The sequence below is a fragment of the Takifugu rubripes genome, chromosome 1 (assembly GCF_901000725.2).
Source record: "Takifugu rubripes chromosome 1, fTakRub1.2, whole genome shotgun sequence".
NCBI lineage: Eukaryota > Metazoa > Chordata > Actinopteri > Tetraodontiformes > Tetraodontidae > Takifugu > Takifugu rubripes.
This window is the reverse complement of record NC_042285.1, coordinates 27,945,858-27,969,063: the sequence shown is the minus strand read 5'-3', so window position 1 is coordinate 27,969,063 and position 23,206 is coordinate 27,945,858. Positions and strand designations below refer to the sequence as shown.

Below are 23,206 nucleotides of genomic sequence, written 5' to 3'. Positions count from 1 at the left end.
TATGGGAGATGGAATTTTTCTGAGTTTTCTTCAGTGAGAATATTGTCTTTTTTAATTTTGTCAATGGTAACGGTTCTATTGTACCGTGAAGCAATAACTGAAATACTGAATAAATCAGTAAAATTAAATACAAAAAACTGACTCGTGTGACTAAAACTGCAGTTGTCAAGTTTACAGAACACAAAACAAATATATCCCAATAGATTTAATAACGCAGTCGAAGTAAAAGATGAGAGAATAACTGGAACAGGTTTCATGTTTACATGGAAAAAGAAGAATTGAATTACTCGGAGTAAAAAGCTGGTCAAATGATGGCAAGTTGGGGTGATAAAGCGGTTCTTTAGGAAGGAAAGGTCAGCGGGAGAACTGCCTGCTGTCGCTCCTCCGCTTGTTGACGTGCTTGAAGATTTTGGATTTGTGAGTGTTTTTGGATTTCTGGTATCCAAAGCCGCCTCCACCACCTCGCTTCTGCAGCTTCGCACCTTTACTGCTGTGGACATCTGAAGAGGAGCTGAGTCAAGGTCAACAGCTGATCCAAAGTTCTGATGGATACGTATACAGTCTATCAAATCATAATGAGACAGGACACTTTTAAACTCTGGAGCCTTTCATGTCAAAATGATGTGTGCTAACTATGCTACGGTCCTGCTGGGAATGACCATAAGGACGCCATGGTAACTGAACTGACTGCCACAAACAGGTGATGATGTCATAGATGTAAACACCAGGTTTTTGGTAAATTTCCTTTCATTTTTCCAACAGTCAAGCGCTTGTAAAGGATACTCAGATCAACGTATGGAGGCACTTTGAAGCCAAAGGACAGCGCCACCATGAGGAGGTTGAGTGTATTTACGTTGTAGATCTGTTTGAGTGAATGGGAGTCGTACGCCCTCACATACGACTTGTAGGCTTCCTGTGCCGACTTATGGAGATAGTAGTTCTTCTCTATCAGCTTCTCCAACTGGGGGAGGAAATAAATGCGATGAATAAAAGTCAACCTAAAGTTGATGAGATGCAGTGTAGAAACTGAAAGCTCACCTGAGACTGGATATCAGAGATTTTACTCCAAGAAAACTCAAACTCACTAAGTGGGACCTGAATGTGACATTAAAGGTGAAGAGCAGTGAATAGCAGGAAATGTAACGTGCATTAGCATTAAAGCTGACGGCCAGACGAGCAGATGTGTGGATTCAGAGGTACCTTGGCCTGTTTGAGGTAGCGGAGGAAGCCGAGCTCCTCTGGACGCAGGATCAACAGAGCGTGACCTCTGCCCTCGATGCCTCTGGCAGTCCTGCCCACCCTGTGGATGTACTCCTGCAGACAATGAAGAAATAGTTCCAACTCTCCAACTTTCTTTAGATGGATTTTAAGATAAGCTAAACCTTCATTGATCCCACGGTGGGCAGATTTGAAGTGGTTTACAGCAGAAAAAGATACATAAAATTCAAAAATCACAGCAAACAATGCAAAGTTGTAAATGAGTACTTTCTCCTTTAAGAGAAAAAGAATAATTAGCAGGACATTAGCTGAAACCATTGATTTAAAATCTATTTTTCAGAGTTTTTAATATACCTTAGGATCATCAGGTGGGTCATACTGGATTATCCAGTCCACTTCAGGGATATCTAGACCTCGAGCAGCGACGTCGGTGCACAACAGAATGCCCGAGTCAGCGTTGCAGAACTGGAAGAAGGTGGTGGTTCTTTTGGTCTGCTTTTGCTTTCCCTGAGATAAAAAAAGATTTACCGCAGCTGTTTCTGCAGATAAGAGCGTGAAAAGCGGAGGAACACTCACATGGATGGCCATGACAGGAAGGTCGATGTAGTTGAGCAGCTCATAGTGATATTTCACAGACATGCAGGAAGAGAAGAAGACCATCAGCTTCTTCTTGCGGTTCTTCTTAAGAAAGGTGAAGAGCAGGAGGAACCGCTTCTCTGATGGACACACCACATAACCCTGAAACCAACAAAGATCTGCTTGTATCAGCTGATACATAGCCCACCCTCATGCGTCTAAAATTTATTGAAACTTAACATTTAAAAAAGATAAAGCAGGTCCAGATTACCTGCTCAAGGCCGTCCACGGTGGCTTTCTCCTTGTCATCATCAACACCAACATAGAGTGGCTCCTTTTTCAGGGAGATGCGGGCAAGATCCTCAACCCGTCTGGTCTGAGTTGCAGAGAACAGCAGAGTCTGTCTCCGCTCTGAACACAGAAGATATTAATAGTGAGTCGTGCAACAGGTGTTTGTTTGAATCTGGCCGCAAGAGAATGAATGTTCAATACACAACATTAACAAGACTTCCAGGATGCAACTTCCTCCTCAGATCTGAAAACATTCAGAGAACAACACAGTCGGAGAGTTGCAGTCCCTTCAAGTCAACGGCGCCCCCTGGTGGCCATGCGCCTTAAATAACATTGAGGGCAACCTTTATTTTAGACAGTTGCTCAAAGAAAATGTGGATGATGAGGTTCTGATTAAGTGTGAGCATCAACACCATCATCTAAATAGCATTTTTACAGAAAGATGAGAGGACACCTACTCGGCAGCAGCTTGATGATCTGCTTCAGTTCTTCCTCAAAGCCCACCTCCAAGATCCGGTCGGCCTCATCGATGATCAAACACTGCAGGTTCTTGAACATGAATCCAGGAGTATTCTGAAAGTAAATTTTAGGAGTTCAAGTCTTTCACTAATTTACCAGGGTGTTCAGCACAAATTAGAAGACAACTGGACTTCCATTATTCCCAACCATTGGCATCTCCCCACCTGAAGGTGATCCAGCAGACGGCCAGGTGTGGCCACAAGGATGTTGACACCATTGGCTAGTCTTTGGGCCTCGGCTGAGCGATTGCTGCCCCCCATGATCAGACCGTAGGTGTGCACGTGGTGAGTCATCAGCTCCTTCAACACACCGTAGGTCTGCATTGCCAGCTCACGTGTGGGTGAAAGGATCACTACACCTGTACCTGGAAGGACAACAGGTAAAATCAGTGCTCTAAAAGCTGGATGCTTAAGCAAAGTTGCAATTTCAAGTCTGACGTTCCAAAACATTACAGAGAAAATGCAGCCTTACCATTCCTGGGCATGAACTTGAGTTTGTAGATGAGCTCTATACAAGGAATCAGGAAGGCTAAAGTTTTTCCACTTCCTGTCTTAGCAGCAGCCAAAACATCCCTGCACGGAAGCAAACCCGACATAATTGCACGTGAACGCCAATCTCTTCATCACGAGGTGGGATTAAAGAGCAGAAGCTCACCTGCCCTCCAATAGGGGGCGAATGGTTTTGTGCTGAATCTCAGTCATCTGTTCAAAGCCCAACTCCTTTACCCCCTTCAGTGTGCTCTCACTCACGAGTTCAGCAAGCGAAGCGAATGAAGTGTCCTCAAATGCACCTGAAAGGTCAGAAAGACGATGTGTAGTCTGAAAACTTTGAGCAGAATCTGTCCCTGCGGTCGCTGCTGTCTAGAGTCACCGACGAGTCTCCTGACAAAGACGACCACACGAGTCGCTGTCTGCCTCAGCTGACACCCGTTACAAGATGGAAAACCTCAACGGGCAACACTTGAAGGCAAAATAGCTGAATTACGTTCTGATCCGTCTTCTGAACAAATTAATTAGGAACATGTCTGTAAGGTTTAATCCATGACATATATGTTTAAAGGACTTTACAGGTTTTTGTCGTATAACGAATGACTTATTACAGCTGAAGGAGATATTATGGTCTTACCAGTTAAGCCAGAAGGAAGCTCGGGTTGATCATCTTCATCCTCCTTCTCTGAATGATCATCTTCACTCTGCTTTTCTGAATTTATCTCCTTATTTTCGTCTGCTACTGGTGCTTCATCTTCCTCCTCATCAACTTTTCTCGTTTTCTTCTCAGCTGTAATTAGAATGATGCATTGGTATGAAATGAAATAAATGGACTTTGATTACATTTGCATCTAGTATTACCAGGAGAATCGACTGTTTGGACGAGCTTCCTTTTTTTCTTCTTTTTCTTTGAAGGAATTTCTTCCGTTTTGGTCTCTAAGGGGTCCTTGGTCTGCTTTTTCGGCTTGGCCTCGTTGGCTGCTTTGCCAGCTGTTGACGTTTCCCCCGAACATTCATCTTCCAACCCGTTGGAGTTTAAGGTCAGTGTTGCTGAAAACAAGAGAATTCCAACACTTCTCTCTTTAGTCAGACATGTGAGACGAGCGAATGCGATTCTGTGCTAGTTCAGCAAGTGACAATATTTTCGATCACCTTATCCAAGACATTTGACACCATGTCGAGATCGCAATGTAATGTATTAACAATTAATAACATTAAGCAGCCGGTGTCGGCAAAATCCCATCTTTAACGTTGTGCCGTGAGGAGCTAACGAGGCTAACTTAATATTCCCAGTTCGAGACCTTTTTAGAACCTAGCTGAACGAACGACAGACGTTTGATATTTCTCAGCACGTACCCGCGTCGTCGTCGTCTTCTTGTTTACTGGGCAACTTGCGCTTTTTCTTATTTTCATTTCTTTTCTGAATTTTCTTCCGAAGAAGCTTCATCTGCAGGTCCGCCATGATTACACACGTGTGGAAGGCTCAGGACCCTTCCGGCTGCCCATCGGAAGTGCCTGACTGAAAATGTTGAGGACCCGTTCTCAATACTTTTCATCGAAGGATGAACACAAATGGCTTGATTTTGGATTCCCACAATAAAGTTTAGACTTCTAAATAAATCTTATATTCCTCGAAAAGCACATATTTGATGAGTAATGATTTTATTATAAATAACAAATGTGATACCGAACTATTACACACCAAGCAATTTTCTACACATTTGATTTTTATTTTTAATGATTTACTTTTTTCTGTTCTCAATCCGTCTTTTACAACATGTGTTATCAACATAACCACTTTTAAGCGTACTTACATTTGTATTTCTTTTACTGGAAAGATAAAAAGAGAAAAACAAACTTGTGTGCCCATTCATGCGCAGTGCAATTAACTTGGTTTCTGTACCTGCAGCCAACAGCAAATAAAAATGATCTACACATCACAGCACAAATGGTAGAAAACAATCCAAATTTATATCTAAAATATACGTTTTGTCATCGTTATATTGTTGATAATGTGCAATTGTGCAGTGCAGAAGAAAACAAACTCTTTTTCCAAACTGTAGCGAGTCAATGATGGTGGGAAGTGTTGATAAAGTCTTGATAAGGCTCTCAAAACATGTTATTACAATGATTCACATGAGACCTGTGCTATTATCAGTGTTGTTAACCACATATTACTCCTGAGAAAATATTTCAAAAAATACCATCGTGGAAAACACATTAATAACATAACATCTGAAAGCATTTAGAAATTAGACACAAAAAAGTTTGCTGCTAAATTCTAAAGGATTTAATTCAGTAACATCCTCAGAATCTTGCTTCTTCTTTAGAGCGAGTTTGTGAACCTAGATAAATGGAGCAGAACTCATCCCTAATGCACTAACATTGGAGCAGCTTCTCTTTCGGGGCACCAGTGGACGGGTCCAATCCGGCCGCCCTCTCGGTGATTGACAGCCGCACACTCCGTCGCCCCACCGGCCTCCGCCATCTTGCCTCTCCCTGCCTGCCAGGAGCCGAGTGCGGAAGTGGAAAACTGCACTCAGCTGCGGGCTCGGGTTCCGCCTGTGGACGGCTTTCCAGATCCTCCAGCCGACACAGCCTGCTTTCCCGTTAATATTAACCGTTTGTAAACCACAGAGAGCCGCGGAGAGATGGCTGGACGGCTACCGGCGTGTGTTGTCGACTGCGGCACAGGGTAAGCTCTACAAACCGACCCCACCTGAAGGGCTGGGGGCTCGGGTGTCACCGGCGGGCCGGCCACGGTCGGGGGCTGTCATTAGCGGCATCCGCGGCGGCTGGCTGTCTGTTTTTCTATCGCTGTATAGCCCAGGAGCTAACCTGCTAACAGCTAACTATGACATTATTAACCCCTTTCTCGTTACGTTCGCCGACAAAGCAGGTCGGGTCATTTGTGCGCTTATTTTCGCCGCTTCGTGGCCAGTTTGAGGTTCTGTTTTAATATCCAGACACGTCTTGTTCTTGTCGGGGGTTATTTGGCTGCCATGAAGCAGAGCTGGTACTGTCGGTACTGCAGTACCGACACCAGGCGGAAGAAGCTGCGTTCATTCATTTGCAGCAGGCCCAGCGCCGGTGCCAGAAATAACCACAAATGTGTGGATTTATCAGCATTTTGCACAATAACACACGTCTCCTAAAGATACCCCGGACATCAGCCAGTGCATTTAAACAACTTTTAGGCGATAATGTGGACCGGAGCAGGCGCGGTACTACTTCCTACTCTGCCTACACTTCCTCATTCAGCCTTTTTAGCCCATATATGGTCTTTTCTTGGCATCCGAGCGTATTTTCTTGATTAACTTCTCTAATTTGTGCCCCCAGTAACGCTGAGACGTGGTTTTCTCCTGGTATTGGTGGCAGGAGAATCTCTGTGGCAGCTGTCTCAGCTCCTCCTGCGACTGTTTGTTGTGATCCTGTTGATCCATCATTCCTTCAGCTCGTAGTTTCCACCTAAATAACAACCCTCAATGACTTTTACCGTTTTTTTTTTTTTTTGCTGTATCCATGTGAATATTGTTCTTTCTTTCTCTGGCCATACTTCATTCAGCAGCATTACTCTGAATTGGCTACTTATGTTGGGGGTGAAGCTGGCTTGCATTACTCACATGTAGAGGCTTGAACTTATTCTGCATACCTTCTTCACCCCCCTCCTCCTCCCTTCGGGCTGTTAACCAGTACACCGCTTCTGATCTGCACAGCGGTGGCTCATGGCTTCTCCCCTCTCTCCAAACCTGACCGTCATATGTTCCAGTGTTGCTGAAACGACACATCCAGCCATGAAATCACATTTTAGGCTGAGGGCTGGGCCTTGAATTTGGCTTTGCAGTGCAGCCCGACAGAAGAAAGCCGTGGCCAGATGTGTGAGGCAACAGCTGTTGGACTCACTGTTGCGTCCAGTTGGTGACATCAACCCTGGGAGCAGCTTGACCACGATCATCATCAGCCACTAGATTTCACCTCCATGAAACCTTCCACATCGTCCCACCTCTCTGAGCAGAACAGAAGCCCCCGGAGGGATCCCTTGTTAGCTTTTGTTATTGTTGAGCGGTTTTATGAGTGTAGAGGATCACGTGTAGACCTCCTCCCCCATATCCTAGCAGGAATGGCAGAAGTCCAACAGCTCTTGTGTTCGCTGTGCTTTTAGGTGCTCTTGCTTCACACTGGTTCCTTTTCAAACCAGCGTTTCTTTATCAGGAAGAGAAAACATCAGGTGTTGCAGCCGAAGTGACGGTTGGAGTCATTTAGGTGTCTCAAGAACAGGGGAGAACTTTCATAACACGGCAGCAATCATCTGTTAGCAAGGGTTGGTGAATGTGTCTCTAAAATGGTGTCCACAGTCAGAACTAGGCTGTATTAAGAGCCTGTCGGGACAGGTTGAGGGAGACAAGCTGGGACTGTTCTGTGGTATGAAGGTGATCAGTGAACTGCTGCAGCTTTCCGCTGCTGTCAGCTCACAGTGTTCTTACTGTCAAAGAAAGGTCTCCTGTGGCTGAGCTGATCCTGCATTCTGCCTGAAGACTTGAGCCTGAAACATTCTGCAACTACATGAGAGCAGATTGGATCCAGCAGCAATCCTGGGTAGCTTTAAATGGATTCAATTATACTTGTATTTTCGCACTAATTTACACAATGGGGTGTTAAATGGTGCAGTTTGACGCGATGCACTGTGTGCAACGGACGCGATACAGGAAACGTGTCTTCCCAGCATCACGCGTCACACACCTGAAACCGAAACGATGAAGGTGAATAGGTGAGATGGATCTTTGCACGTCTGCATGCAGATAAAGCTGCAGTCACTCTCTGTATGGCCATTCCTCCATGTCTGAATATCGTCCTGCCTGTCTCCACACTGACTGTGCTGTGCTGCTGAGAGAATAAGACACTTATTGTAGTTTTTCAGTCCCTGAGGTTCTACTCATCTGTGGAAAGTAGAACTAGCAACTGAAGGAAGCTGAGAAGCACATTTCACAACCTGCTTCAAGGCACATTGCTGAAGTGTTGCCTGTTTACACAGCCAGAATACATTTGCATTCATGTGTAATCATGTTGTCTCAGTGTTGAACACCATGCGAGTATGAAGTAGTGAACAAAATAAAGGAACTCTTCCTGCTCAGTTTAACCATCAGAGCTTTCAGTTCCTGTCAGCTGTCAAGGTAAAGGATCACTAAGCAAAGATCATTCAAATGCCAAATATTTAGCTTGGCACAGTTCACCGCTGAAGATTTGCAGGGTCTTTTCCTGAATGGCTCAGTTTTGTTGTTCTAAGTTTACTTTTGTAGTTCTTACAGAAGCTGCTCTGTGACAGTGAAGATGTTCCGGTGACGCGGCCCAACGTGTTAAAACCATAATGGGAACCTTTGCGTTGTAGCTCTGTTATTTGCATCAATATCTGCTTGAGCGTGAAGACTTGGTGGCTGCTTAGGTGAAGGAGAAGCACAAGTATGCATAAGCTAACAGTGAATTGAATGCCCAGTTAAAGAGACCGGTGTTAGAAACCAAAGTCAGACGTTCCCAGGGTGCTTCAGAAGAGACGCTCTTCTGACCAGGATGTGGCTCGTGCAGCCTGCAGCTCTTTGGCAGTCGTCAGCAGCGTCCTCCCTCCATCCCCGGGGTCCTGTGTGCAGGAAGTGCATTCTCCACGTCTCGGCCCACCCCGGCCTTCATCTGGCTGCCATGTGCCCCCTTTCAACGGAGGGCAGAAAACAAGACGGCCGGGCCGTCGTCGTTGCTGAAACTGAAGCTGGCCAAACCTATGCCGCCCTCCCGAGTCTGAACCTTCCTAGGCAGGGTTGCAGTTATCCAAAGGTTCCAGTATTCCTGAGCTCCCATGTGAGACATGAATGGCCTTTTAATGGCCTCCTCTTAAACTCCGGAGCCGCTCTTGGCCTTTACCCAGACGGCAGCAAACAGCGGCAGCATTGATGGGAGCAATAACGTCGTCGGGAATTAATCTTCACGCATACAAATGCGGTGTAGCAGCTGTCGGCCTGTGTTGTTAGCCTGCAGTCGGACCTGTCTAATCAGGCACGATGTGTTTCTCTTGCAGTTACACCAAACTGGGATACGCAGGGAACACGGAGCCGCAGTTCATCGTTCCATCATGTGAGTATTCCTGTGTGATGCAGAGAGACCGACGGCAGGCAGAAAACCTCGGGAGGGTTGGTGGGACCTCTTGGGTGCACTGCAAAGCTCTGAGGGATGCACATTGATGCAGATGTTTGACAGCTGTCCCTGGCTTCATCAGGCAGCTCATGCTCTCTGTTTTCCCCGCAGGTATCGCCATCAAAGAGTCGGCCAAGGTTGGAGACCAGGCTCAGCGGAGGATGATGAAGGGGGTGGATGACTTGGATTTTTACATTGGAGACGAGGCTGTGGACAAACCCTCGTACTCCACTAAGGTAACTGCTTCTTTCATGACTCAGCACGCACCGAACAGCTGGAAAAGCTACTCCCACTTTATAAACCTGCTCAGTTTCTTTAAGGAACTGATGAATGTGCACATCCTGAAAGATCCAGCCATTTACAGGAAACCACAATCATTTACTGTTGATTTGAGAGAGTTTGTTTTTACTGACGGAGCGTATCACAAAGTCCCAGACCAGCATTCCTTTTCTTCATCTCACAGCAGTTTTGAGTTTCAAATGTGTGAACCTTTGCAAACAGTGGCCGATCCGTCATGGGATTGTGGAAGACTGGGACCTGATGGAGCGCTTCATGGAGCAGGTCATCTTCAAGTACCTGAGGGCTGAGCCTGAGGATCACTACTTCCTCCTGGTACGTTTGAGAGCCTCCAAACTGGAGCCAGGCTCCAGATCAAATCAGCTAATTGTCCCAGAATGTGAACAGTTGGTTCTCTAGTTGTTTGTTGTGTGAAATGGTGAGAGTGTCAATGGGTCTGTGTTATTTTCTGCTTTTTAGACGGAGCCTCCTCTGAACACACCAGAAAATCGAGAATACACAGCTGAGATCATGTTCGAGTCCTTCAACGTCCCGGGGCTCTATATTGCTGTGCAGGTATCAGGATGAAGTTTAGCAGCCTTTAACCCCGTAGCGGCCTGCCTCAGTCCCAGCTGCTGGGCCTCTTTACAGCCTAAATTATCTTAGAAAACATCAACTGGAGGCATTCTGTGTTCTCTCTGACTTCCAGTATTACAGGTTTGGCAGCTTGGTGCTTTTAAACGTCAATATTTTTGTAAGGAAATTGCTTCCCCAAATATGTCTGTGTAGATTCTTAATTCCCCAAATAGAACAAAAATGAATGTCCTTGTAACAGCAGAGGTGAATGTAGAGTGTGTGTAAATTGTTGCTCATTTAGTTCTGCCCTCTGCTGCTAACTTTAGGTGAATTCACATTTCTCTGCTCTGAACGATGTTTCTGCAGAGTTGAAGGTGAATCAGTCCAAGATTTAGACGGGTTAATAAATATGAATTATACACCTCCAAAATCATTCTATCAAATTTAAACCTCTTACATAAAGCCTGGTGGAGAATCATTTATAACTGGTGTGTGTGTGTGTGTGTCTGTGCGTGTGTGTGTGTGTGTCAGGCTGTTCTTGCTCTAGCAGCCTCCTGGACATCCAGACAGGTGGGCGAGCGGACGCTGACGGGCACTGTCATCGACAGCGGCGACGGCGTCACCCACGTCATCCCTGTGGTGAGTTTTATTGATGACAGACCCGGAGGGAGGCAGAGAGATAATTTTAGTCATGTTGTTTTCGAGGTATTTGGATTGTTTCTTGCATTTTGTGTCCACACAAACGGTCACTTTCCATCCTGAAGAAGTACAATATTCTGCTCTAAATGGATTTCCTGGGTTTGCCTGCTGTTATTGGATCGTGTTTAAAAGGTTCCTGCTGGCTCCCGAAGCCTGGAAGAAATGACTCGGTTTGAGGAAATGTGTTTACAGAATTTATTTGAGGTGGGGAGGCTGAGTCAGCATGTCCGTGTCCCCTGCTGAACAGGCAGAAAATGGCAGCGTAGACGCATCCCCGCAGGGGGCTGCGTCTAACCGCTACGTCTTTAACCAATAATCCAACACCTTTTTTCGATTAGTGGACTAAATGCAGAAAATGAGAGCCCCTCACTGTTGGAACAGCACAAAAATGCAACACAAATTTGGTGGAAACCCATTTGAGCCTCCAGGAGAATAAAATCCTGGGCACATTTTGAGAAGCAGGACATGTCCGAGTAAAGGAGGACGTCTGGTCGCCCCAGACATCACCGCGGTCACGATCGCTCCAGACATTGATTCAGTCAAACATCTGCGGTCACAAAGCCCATAAATCAGGTCGGATTAACAGCAGCTAATAATAATCATCGTGGGAATCGACAAACGGCTCCAGCCCTACCGTGACGGCCTCGTACCCCAGCCCGATGTTTAAAAAAAAAAACTACCACCAAACTACCAAACGGTGTTTCACTCTAAATGCCAAATGCTCCCTCTGTCCTCTCCCCCGTCTTGCTCAGGCTGAAGGTTATGTTATTGGCAGCTGTATAAAGCACATCCCCATCGCAGGACGAGACATCACCTACTTCACCCAGCAGCTCCTGAGGGAGAGAGAGGTGGGAATCCCACCGGAGCAGTCTCTGGAGACAGCCAAGGCCGTCAAGGTGGGTCTGCACGTCTCATCAGGCACTTCCTCTGCTGCAAATGTTGTTTAAAGAACTTGCTAAATGGTTTACACTTGAAAATGTAGAAACCAGCTGCATCAGCACTTTTTCTGTTCAAACTACCGTACACATCTTCTACATTACAGAGAAAACCTGCCAGCAGTTAAGGAGTTTGGATTCTTTAAATAAGCTTCTGGGTATATTTCAAGGTCTCTCTGGTATTTGTCTAGGCTCACAGTAAATTTGTCCAATTTTAACATGATTATATCACAAAATTTTATAATTTTTCCTCACACCGACAGCAGGTGGCACTGTTTCTGCGTTTAAAACGAAAAAATCCGCTCTGGTTCGGATTTATTTTGCCACAAGACAAAGTGGTGATTACCTCATTTTTTACAGGTTAAACTCCACATTTGGATTGTCGGAATTATTGTCTGGTGTGTTCTAGCATCAGCTCAGCCTGCAAATAAATTCCTGTTTCAGTCTAATTTCAGATCTTTTAGGAATATTTTCGTGTCCTCATGCCAGATCTGACCTTTTATTTAAGATTCTTGGTTTCGTGATAGAGGTAACTGTGCGTCCGTCTTCTTGTAGGAGCGCTTCAGCTACGTGTGCCCAGATCTGGTGAAAGAGTTCAACAAATACGACACGGACGGTTCCAAGTGGATCAAGCAGTACACCGGCATCAACGCCATCAGCAAGAAGGAGTTCACCATTGACGTGGGCTACGAGCGCTTCCTGGGGCCTGAGATCTTCTTCCACCCTGAGGTCAGTCATGCTCATCCCAGTCTGCTGTGTGGGTGCAGCACAGTGCAACACGTCATCTTTGTCTTCTGACAATCCCAGTTTGCCAACCCGGACTTCACCCAGCCCATCTCTGAAGTGGTGGACGAAGTCATCCAGAACTGCCCCATTGACGTCAGGCGTCCTCTCTATAAGGTGAGGAACATTTTCACCGTCATCTCTGATGCACCACGGCCGTTGTTTGACATCAGGTCACTGCTCTGACCGTCCCATTTCCCCGACTGCAGAACATCGTTCTCTCGGGAGGTTCCACTATGTTCCGGGACTTCGGCCGTCGTCTGCAGAGGGACCTCAAGAGGACCGTTGATGCCAGGCTGAAGATGAGCGAGGAACTGAGCGGAGGCAAGCTCAAGGTGAGTGCCGGGGTTCATTTCCAGGGCGCAGAAATCGATAACTAAAGGCTGAAACGCTGACCAGAGAAGGAGGGGAGCAAAGGAAGATGGATTCATGTTTAGTTTCTTCTCGGTTATTACTTGGTTATTATTCACGGATTAGCTGGACTCGGCTTTAGTCTTTAATGGAAATTCACCACCTAATGCCTTTTATAATGTGGTCAAGTCTCCCTGTCACGCATGAAGCGTAACTGACCGCCTGTTTTCCTCAGCCCAAACCGATCGATGTGCAGGTCATCACTCACCACATGCAGAGATACGCCGTGTGGTTTGGCGGATCGATGTTGGCGTCAACTGTAAGTATTTCAAACGATGCTACTGCACTACTTCATGCTGAAGCAGTGTGGCTGCGACCCCAAAGGACACAATGGTGATATGAATTTCAGCGTTCACCTGTTCTAATCTGGGTCTGAATGTTCGTACAGCCGGAGTTCTACCAGGTCTGCCACACCAAGAAGGACTACGAGGAGATCGGGCCGAGCATCTGTCGCCACAACCCCGTCTTTGGAGTCATGTCTTAACTCCAGCACTCGGGGCGTTAAACACCGGAAGTCTGGGGATGAACGGGGCAGTGAAGATAGGGTGTGTAGGAGAGGAGGTGTATGAGGAGGAGGTGGTGGAGGAGGTGGCGGAGGAGGTGGCAGAGGAGGAGGCGGCGGAGGAGGCGTGACTGTGCTTTTGTTGATTACTTGTTCAGCTGAAGAGCTGCAGAACAAGACAGAGATCCAGATTAAATAAAGGTAATAAAACAGGCTGAACACGGACGGCTCCAAAATGTACCCTGAATGTTTTTCTGCTCTTTTTAAACGAGGGAAACAATTCAAAGAACATTTCTGGATCTATAGGCGACCATATGAATAGAACATATTATTTAAAAAGTCCAGGCAATGATTAATGATGAGTTTAGAACATATTATTGCCTCTTTTTTTCCTGCATTTTTGTTTCCAAATGCATGTCCGTGTATCATGATAAGAGCTTGTTTATATTTCATACAAAAAAATTTTTATATGTAAAACTTGGGGAAATCAGGGGTTTAAAAAGAGAAGTGATGGACTGTTTTAATCATGTTGCAGCTTCGTTGTGTTGAGTTGAGAAGCTGCTCTGCTGTGTTCCCCGACATGTCATCCCTTTAATTCTTCATCGTACAGCACGTTTGAGTCAGGCAGTGTCAGGATTCCCCTCTGTGACGCAGCAGAAGAGACGGGAGAGACGTTCTGAGGTTGGAAAGATGGAGCTGAACTGTCACAGCAGTATTGTTAGACTAGACTTTTTTATTATTAAATACCAAATGATAAAAAAAAAATCATGGGATTTGTGTATTTAAAGCCTTGTAACATTCCAATAAAGGCTCAAATTTGTTTCTATGTACACAACCTGTCATTTATTCTCAACTCTTTACATTCTATACAGTGACAGAACTCACTTTTATATGTATGTATGCACAGATGCTGCATTTCAGACTGATTAATAATTCTGACATAAGATTTATAGAATAGAATTAGTTTTTAAATTTTAGACTTAAGAATGAAAAAAAGTTTAAACTCATACTGTGATGTGTTTTTTTTTAAATTTATTAAATAAATATAAGGTATTCTGTTTATCCGTAGGAAACCTATAGTGCACACGCGCGCACATCATCTGGGTTCTCTGATTGGTCGATTAACATGACGTCACAGAAACTGACCAATCGTGTTGTCGTTTGGGCTTTTGACCCGCCCCGAGCCAAGGTGGAAATGTTTGATTTTGCCCGCAATCAGTCAAATTAGCCAGAAGAAAACACACTTCTCTACACAACCTCGGCATGTCAAACAATGCGTTTGATTCACTGGAAGAGGGTCCGGATGACGCCTAAGATGAGTAAGTTATTCTACTTAATTTGAAGGTTAAAGTTAATTTGGGAAATAATAAGAGTGGTTTTGGTGTTGCTGCACAACACGGTTTATTATATTGGTCTGTTATATCATGCTCTTCAATCTGCAGTTATTTTAGTAAACCCTTTCTCGATGTATCAGCTACATCATTTGTTTTTATTCTAACTTTTGTTCACTAAAAAGCTTTGAAGAACTAAAGAACTTTCCGCCTCAGTCATGTATCCTTGCCTGTTGTTCTCCTGCTGACCAGCAGAGGTCAGCCTCGCTACATCATCCGTGTCAATTGTTATGAGCTGGTTTTTTTGTTTGTTGCGTTTTATTTGCATGAATTTGCGGGCAAATAGAAAAACGATCCATTTTTGTCTGCGAGCTACTCAATCGAGGCCCTTCAGATGTTTTCCGAAAGCTCCACTTTATGAAACTGGTGTAGGTGAAAGGTCTGAAAGGTGGAAGGAATTAATGTCCAGGAGTGATGCTGTGTGCAGAATGATGTGCAGAGCCCCTTCCAGAGAGACTACAGGGAGGTTAAATAGAGATATGTCACAGCAGGCGGATCGATCTAAGCGGACGTTTTCCCTTTCTCAGCCTCATTTGCCATCATTTTCACGCCGCGCGGCCACAATGTCCCAATTCATTTGAGGGCAAATGGCAAATTCACTGCAGGTCATTGCTCGTCATTGTGCTTCATATCCTTTTATCTTCAAGAAAAGAGCAGAAATGGCATGTGGGCTCAGTGGTGTGGGAGACAATCACAGGATGTTGCACTTCGCTGCTGCAGAATTAAGATGCACATGGACCAGGATGCTGGAAATGGAGCCTGAAGATGTCTACTTCCCTTTAATGTGGCAGAATCACTGTTGCTTTATTTTAAAATAATCATCATTGAGGAAGACGTTTGCCAAATTGAAATTATTTGGAAGAAAAGGCACCACAAGGCTTCACTGTGTCTGTCTATTCCTCAATACAGGAATGAATAATACAATAAAAAAAACAAAATAATAATTGATATTACTTTAACACTTAATCATTATTACGACTTATTTCATCTCCAAAATTCCTATTGTTGCAACATGTACTGACTTAAACCCAACCAATATGTGTTATGATGTGTAGAAACAGGTTTGTTGCTTTAGGTTTCTTCAAAACTGGAATTTCTGATTTAATTGTGACGCTGCAGCACTGACACATTTTAGCTGACAGCTAATATGAAGAAGTTCCAGTCTGAGTGTGTAGAAACGGAGTGAAGTCCCACCAGGACGTATCAAGGAGACGGCTGGCGGTGCTGGAGGTGGTGCAGGTCTGAGAGCGTCTCTCCATTATTGTCTTTTTGAGAGTTTTTCTATAAGGTGGTTGCTAATGGCAACTCTGCTGAAAGTGATGGATCTGCTGAACCTTGTCAGGTTTCTCAGCTGGAGCGTTATGACACAGAGGAGCAGCTGCTCACACTGATCTCAGGGAGCACCTTCTACTAACAAAGAGCATCATGGGATGTCTGATTATCTGACCTGTGTGCCTCTGGCTGCTCTCTGCTTTATTGGGCTCAGTGGTTTGCAACAGTGGCTGAACCGTATTAATGTTTATCCCCATAAACCTGATGTCCAAACTCCTCTTATGCCCTCACATCTGACTTTACTTTGAAACATTTTATTGATTTAATGTTGCATGTACTGACAATGGTGCAGTTCCATAATGCCACCACTCGGGGCGCCCCCTCCCCCTCAAACGATTGTGATTTATGGTTGGTTTTATGTTCTCGGCACCAATAGGAACTGCAACGTGAGGTAAGTTGTGACAATGTGCAAACGGTGCTTTGTGATTGCAGTGTCGCTGTTGAAGGTATCAGAAAAAGAGCTCCTTGTCTTCAGAAACCCGACAGCTGAGTCTAGCAGCTGTGCGGGAAAGGATGGTCGTTTTTGTGTTTGTTCCTGAAGTTTAACCACTCTTTATTCCTCTGGCTCTCCACTTCCTTGCCTCAGCCCTAACCTGACGCCCCTGGTTCCTATAGAAACTTCCCTGTTTTAGGTCCTGGTGTAATGAAGCTAAAAGGTTCTTTGGTGTCCATCGGTGCAAGGAGACTCTCGCCCCCCTGAGATGTCAGGGATGGTGTCTGACTGGAAGCCCCCCCCCCCCCTTCCGCCCCCGGTGGCAGCTGGCCAGACAGGTGGTTTAGGATATGTAGTTGCCAGGTTCCAGTTTCTGATGACATTTCAGGCCAAAACCCAGTTTACCTGCTTATATTTGTGTTTGTGCACTTGGCTGACGTCTGACTCGGCAGCACATTGTTGAACTGTTGTTCCGTGTGGTCGATCGAAGTGGAGGTGATGCCCACAGAAGCCTGTGAGCCAGGTGACAGGCGTGGTAGATAACCTCGCCCGTGACCTCCGGGATCTCTGTGAGGCTGCTGCTCACAGTTAATAAGGTGTGAAGGGAGCGGCGGAGCTGCTGTCAGGGCAGGAGGAAGAGCCGTGTCAGCTTTGGTGTTAGGAGGTGGGTTTAAATCCCCCGTGTGTCACCGATCGGTCGGAGGTTGGGATTCAAGTGTCAGCAGTGGCTCTTCTGGAGAGCAGAGCGGCTCTGCCGGCTGGATGAGGCGTCCCCGTGAGGAAGCTTCTGCACAGGCTGAAGGCTGATATCTGATATCTGCTGCCGCTTCATCCAGCTGTGGTTCAAGCATCTGCTACTTGGAGAGGAGCTGAGAGGGCTGCAACCCTCTCCGTCATCAGTGTTGCTCTCACAGCCACGTGGCGTCCGTATCATCATCGAGTGGCTGATGAGGCTGACGTTTGGTTAATGACGATTGATGTGGCAGGTGCAGAAGAAGAAGTAAAAAGCGACCGCACGTCCACGTTCGAGCTCGGAGAATAAAAAAAGCAAACGTTTTCCTTCACGGTGGGACTCAAATCTGAAGCTAATGGACCATGAAGGCCCTGACAGATGTGTGGCAGATGTTACCTGCTCTAACCCCAAACCTGCAATTGGACCTGGAGCGGATTGTTCCCGCTCTTCCTTCCGGGTTTAATCTTGACTTCAGCTAGATGAGATCAGCGAGCGCGGCTGACCTGGATTAAACGATGTTCAGATTAAAACACCTTTGAAGGATTGCTTTCTGCTGGAAGTGATGTCATTTCCAGGCCTTATGAGTCCAAACGGCTTTACTGCCTCTCTTCCCTTTAGCTCCACACGCCTGCAGCCATTAGCATGTAGCCTTTAACGCACGGATCACACGCTGAGGCGCTGGGAGGCGGAGCTCCCTGAGATAAAAGCACCTCTCTTTGATCTGGATGACCTCGACTGGAAGAGAACTTGACCTTTGGTGGTGTTGGTGCTCGGGGGTCCTCAGGTTCATGTGTTGAAGCTTCTTCCAGCTGTTGCCACATCTGTCCAAACAGAAGATCCACCTGTAGGTGAGGAGCAGAGGAGCACGGCTGGACTCCACCTCGAGGTTTCCACTCAAATTTAGAATGAAATGTCTTGCTGGTTTAGATGTTTTAAACGGGTCGGTACCAGCTTATCAGAATACATCTCTTTTCTGTCTCTGAGGGGGGTTCTGAATTAAAAATGGAGGCGATTTCCACTGGCTTCTTCTTCTAAGCTATTTCTTTATTCCACCTGGTCGTTTTTAAAGCCTCCGTCTAGATAAAGCTGAGCTGCACCCTAATGGAGATTAAAAACTTTCTCAACTGGAAGGGGGGATTCTTCCGTTTCCTGAAGTTTAAATAAAATTCTGTCTGCATTTCCATCTGATTTTAGCCCTTATGGGTTTGGTAAACCACAACCAGGCAGACGGCACCTTTAGTAATCTGCCCTCAGCGTTGGCGTATGCATCAAACAAGGCGATGAACCTCCCCTCCCCTCCGATTCCTCACCGTCAGGTGATCAGTCAGCTTTATGTGACAGAACTGGTGCGGCTCGACTGGGGGCGGACGGCGCCCCCCCTCGCTGGGGGCCGAGCGCCGCCGTTTGAGATTGAACGGCTTCTTTCCAGCGCTATGGGCTGCTTATTTACAGAGGGGGGAAATAAGACGGGCTGGAGGAGACACGCAGGAACACTCAGAGGTGATCGGATTGGAGGCGCAGGGGGAGGAGAGCCTTCCAGCCAGCCGCCGTGACCCAGAGCCTCCAAGGACACATTGATGAGCCTTTCAGGGGTCGAGATCATTTAAGCAAAAACCACAATTTGGTCTGTCCTTTTGTTGGGATGAAGCTTCCAGTTTATAGCCCACAAAATATCCAGATCGTATCGATTCAGCCTTTTTTGCTTTAATTCTGTGTCCCAATTGTTGCGAAGCTGAATAAAGTCTCCTCCGGGATCTCCTTCCTGCTACAGGATGCTGTCGGATCAGGCGAAAATCAGCTTTGACAGAACTCTGATGGAAAAAGCTAAAGTTTTCAACACTTGACCCTCAAATGTTTGCTAGCATTTTCAACTTTTTCTATCATAAATGGTGCCAAAATAAATTATTCATTTTTTTTTTTATATTTTCAACTACCTGGTGTCCCTCAAGGGTGAATATTTGGCCCCTCCCTGTCTGCACTGGGGCGTATCAGACGGTCTTTTCTCCTTATGCTGATGATGCAGGTCTGATCCTGACGTCCCTGTTCTACGATGTGATGTGGAAAAGCTGGACGTCCCAACATTAATCTGCAGTGTAGCAGTAGCAAAGTTGAGGTAATTGGTTCCGAGGAGACGTGACACAGCCCCTTCCCCCCCGTAACTCTGCTTCTCTGCTTCGGTTTGTTGAACTTGGAGCAACAGGCTGCTAAAAATGGCTTTGAGCATCTCAGAGGTGTTTGAATCGGGGGCCATTGTGCCACAAATCCAGTCAGAATGGCGTCGTCCTTGAAAGTTCCCAGTTCTGGTCTGGTCTTATGTCCCATTCAGAAAAGTGTCCTGATGGACTGGCTGTAGGACCTTTGGTTGGAGGTTAGTGGGAACGGCCCCAGGTCCCGCTGAGGCTCCCCCAGCAGGTTGTGGGGAGTGTCGTGAAGGTTCACACCTTCTCAGAGCATCTTGCTATTTCCATTAAATTTGATGGTCCAGGCCGTTATGCACCTGTGTCTCCAGACGGTCCTGAGCAACAATCACAGCAGAACGCAGGCAAAACACCTGAAATCCAATTGGATTTTAATTTCCTAATACATCTCGATAAATGTGTGTTTTTACCTAATTGAACTCTCACTCATGGTCCAAACAGTAACGTAACTGTTGCTCTTTGTTAAATGGCAGCATTAAGAATCACACATGGGGTTAAAGTAAAGCAAATAAGGATATAAAACAGGTATATAAAATGGCTCGATGCTTGGAATTGGCGTAATGTCCTTCTGAGCGTGGCGGAGGAGAAATAAAAGCAGCGGGAGTCAATAAAAGCTCGTATGCAAATGAGGCGAGACTGTTACTGCCTGCGCGGAGCCGTTATTGCTGGAGCCAGGAAGCTTTCCCTCAGTCCTCGCCATCATTTGCTCTTCGGTAACTTGCAGGAGACTCAACATCAGCCCAGAGAGCGTCGGGATGTTGAAACCTCTCGGTAGAGTCGAACCCTCGACCCGCGCGTGGCGACACGGAGAGCCGACCACCAGAGCTGCCGCCATGCGAGCAGCGTGGACGGGTGACCAGACCCCGAAGCAACGGGTGATCGTCCAAGATGAGCAGAGCTAATTGAGTCTCTGGGGGTAAATCGCTGGTCGGGAGCGACTCGATATGATATAATCGCCCTGACGTGGCCAAACGACGGATGCTGTCGAGGAGGAGCGAGAAGGAGAAGAAAGGAACACAAGAATCTTCAGTAGATCAGTAAAATCCTCACAATATTGGATAAGGACGAATATAAATGGACTCGGGACAGTTGGCGTTAGCTCAGCCCACCTTAGCGTAGCAACGATCCACTTCTGGAGCCCCTGGGGGCGGGGCCAGCCTGCGCTCTTTTCTTTGCTATTTACTTCAACAGAAATGACACAGTGCAGAATTTCTTGTGCACCTTTAAGCTCAGCAGGATGAATCTGTATGTTCCATCAAGCCGAGCGGCGTCGAGCCTGTGGAGCTCTGACGGTACGAACGCTTCCAGCGTGTCTGAGATGACCGATGGAGGCGTTCTACGACCTCCCGGCGGCAGGAAGCAGCGCGGCCGAGGGCTCGAGAGGCTCCAAAGCTCCATTTGATGTATTTAAACGGGCACGTTTCAGCAGCACCGTTCACAGTTCTTCACAGCGAAAACGGCTAAAACGTTACAGAACGAGCAGCACGTTGCTCAAACGCAGCAGCACTTTCCAGCCTTGACTGGAGATTGAGGTGTCGCTCCACAGGCCCGTTTGATTCCACCTCATCAGGAACACAAAGCCGAGCAGTTTCCTGTAAAATGGCCCCATTTAAAGGGAATTCTTGACAATCGTAGTCGTTTCCTGCCGTTAAATGCAGCCTTTTGGAGGGAAAACCCTTGATCCCTGTGTGAAGGTATAAAAAGGTTTTCCTTTTGAACGCTTGATTATGTCGAAGCTGTAAAATAAGCAGCCAGAGACACAACCAGCAGCTCCGTCTGCTGCAGGTCTCCACAGTTCACACAGGAAGTTCCACACGGGGACATTTGAGGGGCGCCGCTTCCTCCCCGACTCGCCTCCTCTGAGCTTTATCGCTGGAGAAGAGAGCGCCTAATCTGTGGCCCTCGACCTCTCCGTGGCTTTTCTTAATCCTGATGTCTGTTAATGGTTCTCCCGCAGCGTCCCACTTAATTAAGGAACGTCAACAGCGGCGGGTTCAGCTTCAGGTTTTAACCCTCGAAGCAAAGATCTGAAGCTGAAGATGAAACTAGTAAAACATCAAAGGTTTTAGTTCATGGAAGGCGTCTTTGAAACGGGGCTTTCATGGTTCCGTGAGTTCTGAAGACGGGCGCGTCGGCTGATATCAGACGGACGTTAACTTCCAGCAGGCACTGGGACAGCCTGGCGACGACCCCGCTACCGTCAGATTTAACCTGGGATCCGAACCCTTCACCACGGCAGGTGCGCACTTCCTGTTTAGCTCTCTGCTAGTGAACGAGAGCGTGTGTGTGTGTGTGTGTGTGTGTGTGTGTGTGTGTGTGTGTGTGTGTGTGTGTGTGTGTGTCACACTGACTGTTGGTTCAGGGCAGAGGGAAGAGACACCTCCTGCTACACACACACACACATGGTTATTTTACTTTAATTGTTGTAGTTTAATATAAATGCAAATATATTCCATTTGAATCAGAACATGTCCCCCAGTGTCGCCCCCTGCTGGCAGGACTGTGCTTATTTTCCTCATTTCGAAGCAAAGCAAAGCATGTTTTTCAGAAATGGATGGGATGTCTCCCCATTCCTGCAGCGTCTGTTCAGGGAACACTCACAGGAAATGAAAAGCCGTGTTTTGATCCTACCCACGTGTTTGGTCGACGTTTTCATGTTCTGTGGAATTAACGACAATAAAACCAAAACTCCAACCAAACACACGGAATATTTGGTTTCCTTCCCAAATCTCTGGGAGGAGGGGGTCTTCTGTCCTACTCATGACAACACAGTAATAGATTACAACCCATAGCTGCTTTCCATCTGAGGTTGAATGGAAAATGAATAAATCCATATTTCACGTGTCGGCAGGAACTCGGATTGTTCAGACCTTCAGGGTTCTTCAGACCTTCAGGGTTCTTCAGACCTTCAGGGTTTCCCAGTTCACGTCTGCTGAACTTGTTTTTTTAATTATTTTCCCCCTCCCAACAGTAAATAGGAGCAGCTCATAACGGCGCGGCTCCGTCAGGACCTCCCCCACCAGAAAGATTGCCCATTACATGAGTTAAAAGTGCATCGGAACTATTTCCTCCTCCCGTTAATGGAAAAGTGCGTGTTGTGTGTGTGTGTGTTTGTGTGTGCTTACATGCAGATTTGCTTCATTTCCTTCTCCCCTCCTCAAAACGCCGGTTTGTTCCGTGTTGATTATAAAGGCAGCTTCTGTTCCAGGGAGTGATAAGTGTAATGGAGTTTGCTCTGTGTGTGTGTGTTTCCGACATGCTCCAAGACAAACGGCTCGGCTGTAATGACTCGGCAGGTGAAAATGCCAATTTGCTGTAGTGCATCGGCGCTGACCTTATCAAGGGTCAGGATTTCATAAATCCACGAGAAATAGCTGTTCATTATAGGTTTAATTTGACACTCCAGTGGTGTGTGTCCTGGTGAAGTTCTCATTAAAGAATTCTAATGTGTGTGTGTGTGTGTGTGTGTGTGTGTGTGTGTGTGTGTGTGTGTGTGTGTGTGTGTGTGTGTGTGTGTTATACAGTAGCTCATGTGGTTTAGTTAAACAGAGGCTGGAGCCCCTCCCAGGAGTTGGGCCACAGGATGGTGCAGCCGGTTCTGGTCCAGCCCAGCTGGCCTCCCTACAGAGAGGTCTGGATCTGGCTGAACCACCACTGCTGCACGT

The 23,206-nt window shown here is 46.4% G+C and overlaps 3 protein-coding genes and 1 long non-coding RNA gene across 4 annotated transcripts in view; 2 read left to right on the top strand and 2 right to left on the bottom strand.

The window, feature by feature from the left end:
• Positions 1-190: 190 nt before the first annotated feature.
• Positions 191-4,617, bottom strand: ddx18 (DEAD (Asp-Glu-Ala-Asp) box polypeptide 18). Its single transcript, XM_003962140.3, has 14 exons — positions 4,449-4,617; positions 3,954-4,142; positions 3,730-3,882; positions 3,259-3,394; positions 3,076-3,176; positions 2,769-2,968; positions 2,544-2,658; positions 2,066-2,205; positions 1,795-1,956; positions 1,573-1,725; positions 1,201-1,314; positions 1,039-1,095; positions 784-961; positions 191-500 (listed from the first exon to the last, which is right to left on the bottom strand). The coding sequence occupies exons 1-14, from the start codon at positions 4,552-4,554 to the stop codon at positions 355-357; spliced, it is 1,950 nt and encodes a 649-aa protein (XP_003962189.1). The 5' UTR covers positions 4,555-4,617; the 3' UTR covers positions 191-354.
• A 935-nt stretch (positions 4,618-5,552) lies between these two features.
• On the top strand, positions 5,553-14,284 carry LOC101074914 (actin-related protein 3-like). The gene is made up of 12 exons (XM_029838029.1): positions 5,553-5,787; positions 9,157-9,212; positions 9,384-9,508; positions 9,774-9,884; positions 10,029-10,124; positions 10,656-10,763; positions 11,576-11,719; positions 12,314-12,487; positions 12,566-12,658; positions 12,751-12,876; positions 13,128-13,211; positions 13,341-14,284. The coding sequence occupies exons 1-12, from the start codon at positions 5,744-5,746 to the stop codon at positions 13,434-13,436; spliced, it is 1,257 nt and encodes a 418-aa protein (XP_029693889.1). The 5' UTR covers positions 5,553-5,743; the 3' UTR covers positions 13,437-14,284.
• LOC115250367 (uncharacterized) lies at positions 6,336-7,144 on the bottom strand. Its single transcript, XR_003888926.1, has 3 exons — positions 6,996-7,144; positions 6,745-6,866; positions 6,336-6,560 (listed from the first exon to the last, which is right to left on the bottom strand). It is a non-coding gene; the product is annotated as an uncharacterized lncRNA (long non-coding RNA).
• Positions 14,285-14,530: 246 nt separating the features above from the next.
• LOC101075134 (inactive dipeptidyl peptidase 10) overlaps positions 14,531-23,206 on the top strand; it is a 113,176-nt gene continuing 104,500 nt past the window's right edge. The window contains exon 1 of the mRNA XM_029837038.1: positions 14,531-14,773. The gene's annotated coding sequence lies outside the window, so the exon portion shown is untranslated. The remainder of the gene's footprint in view (positions 14,774-23,206) is intronic.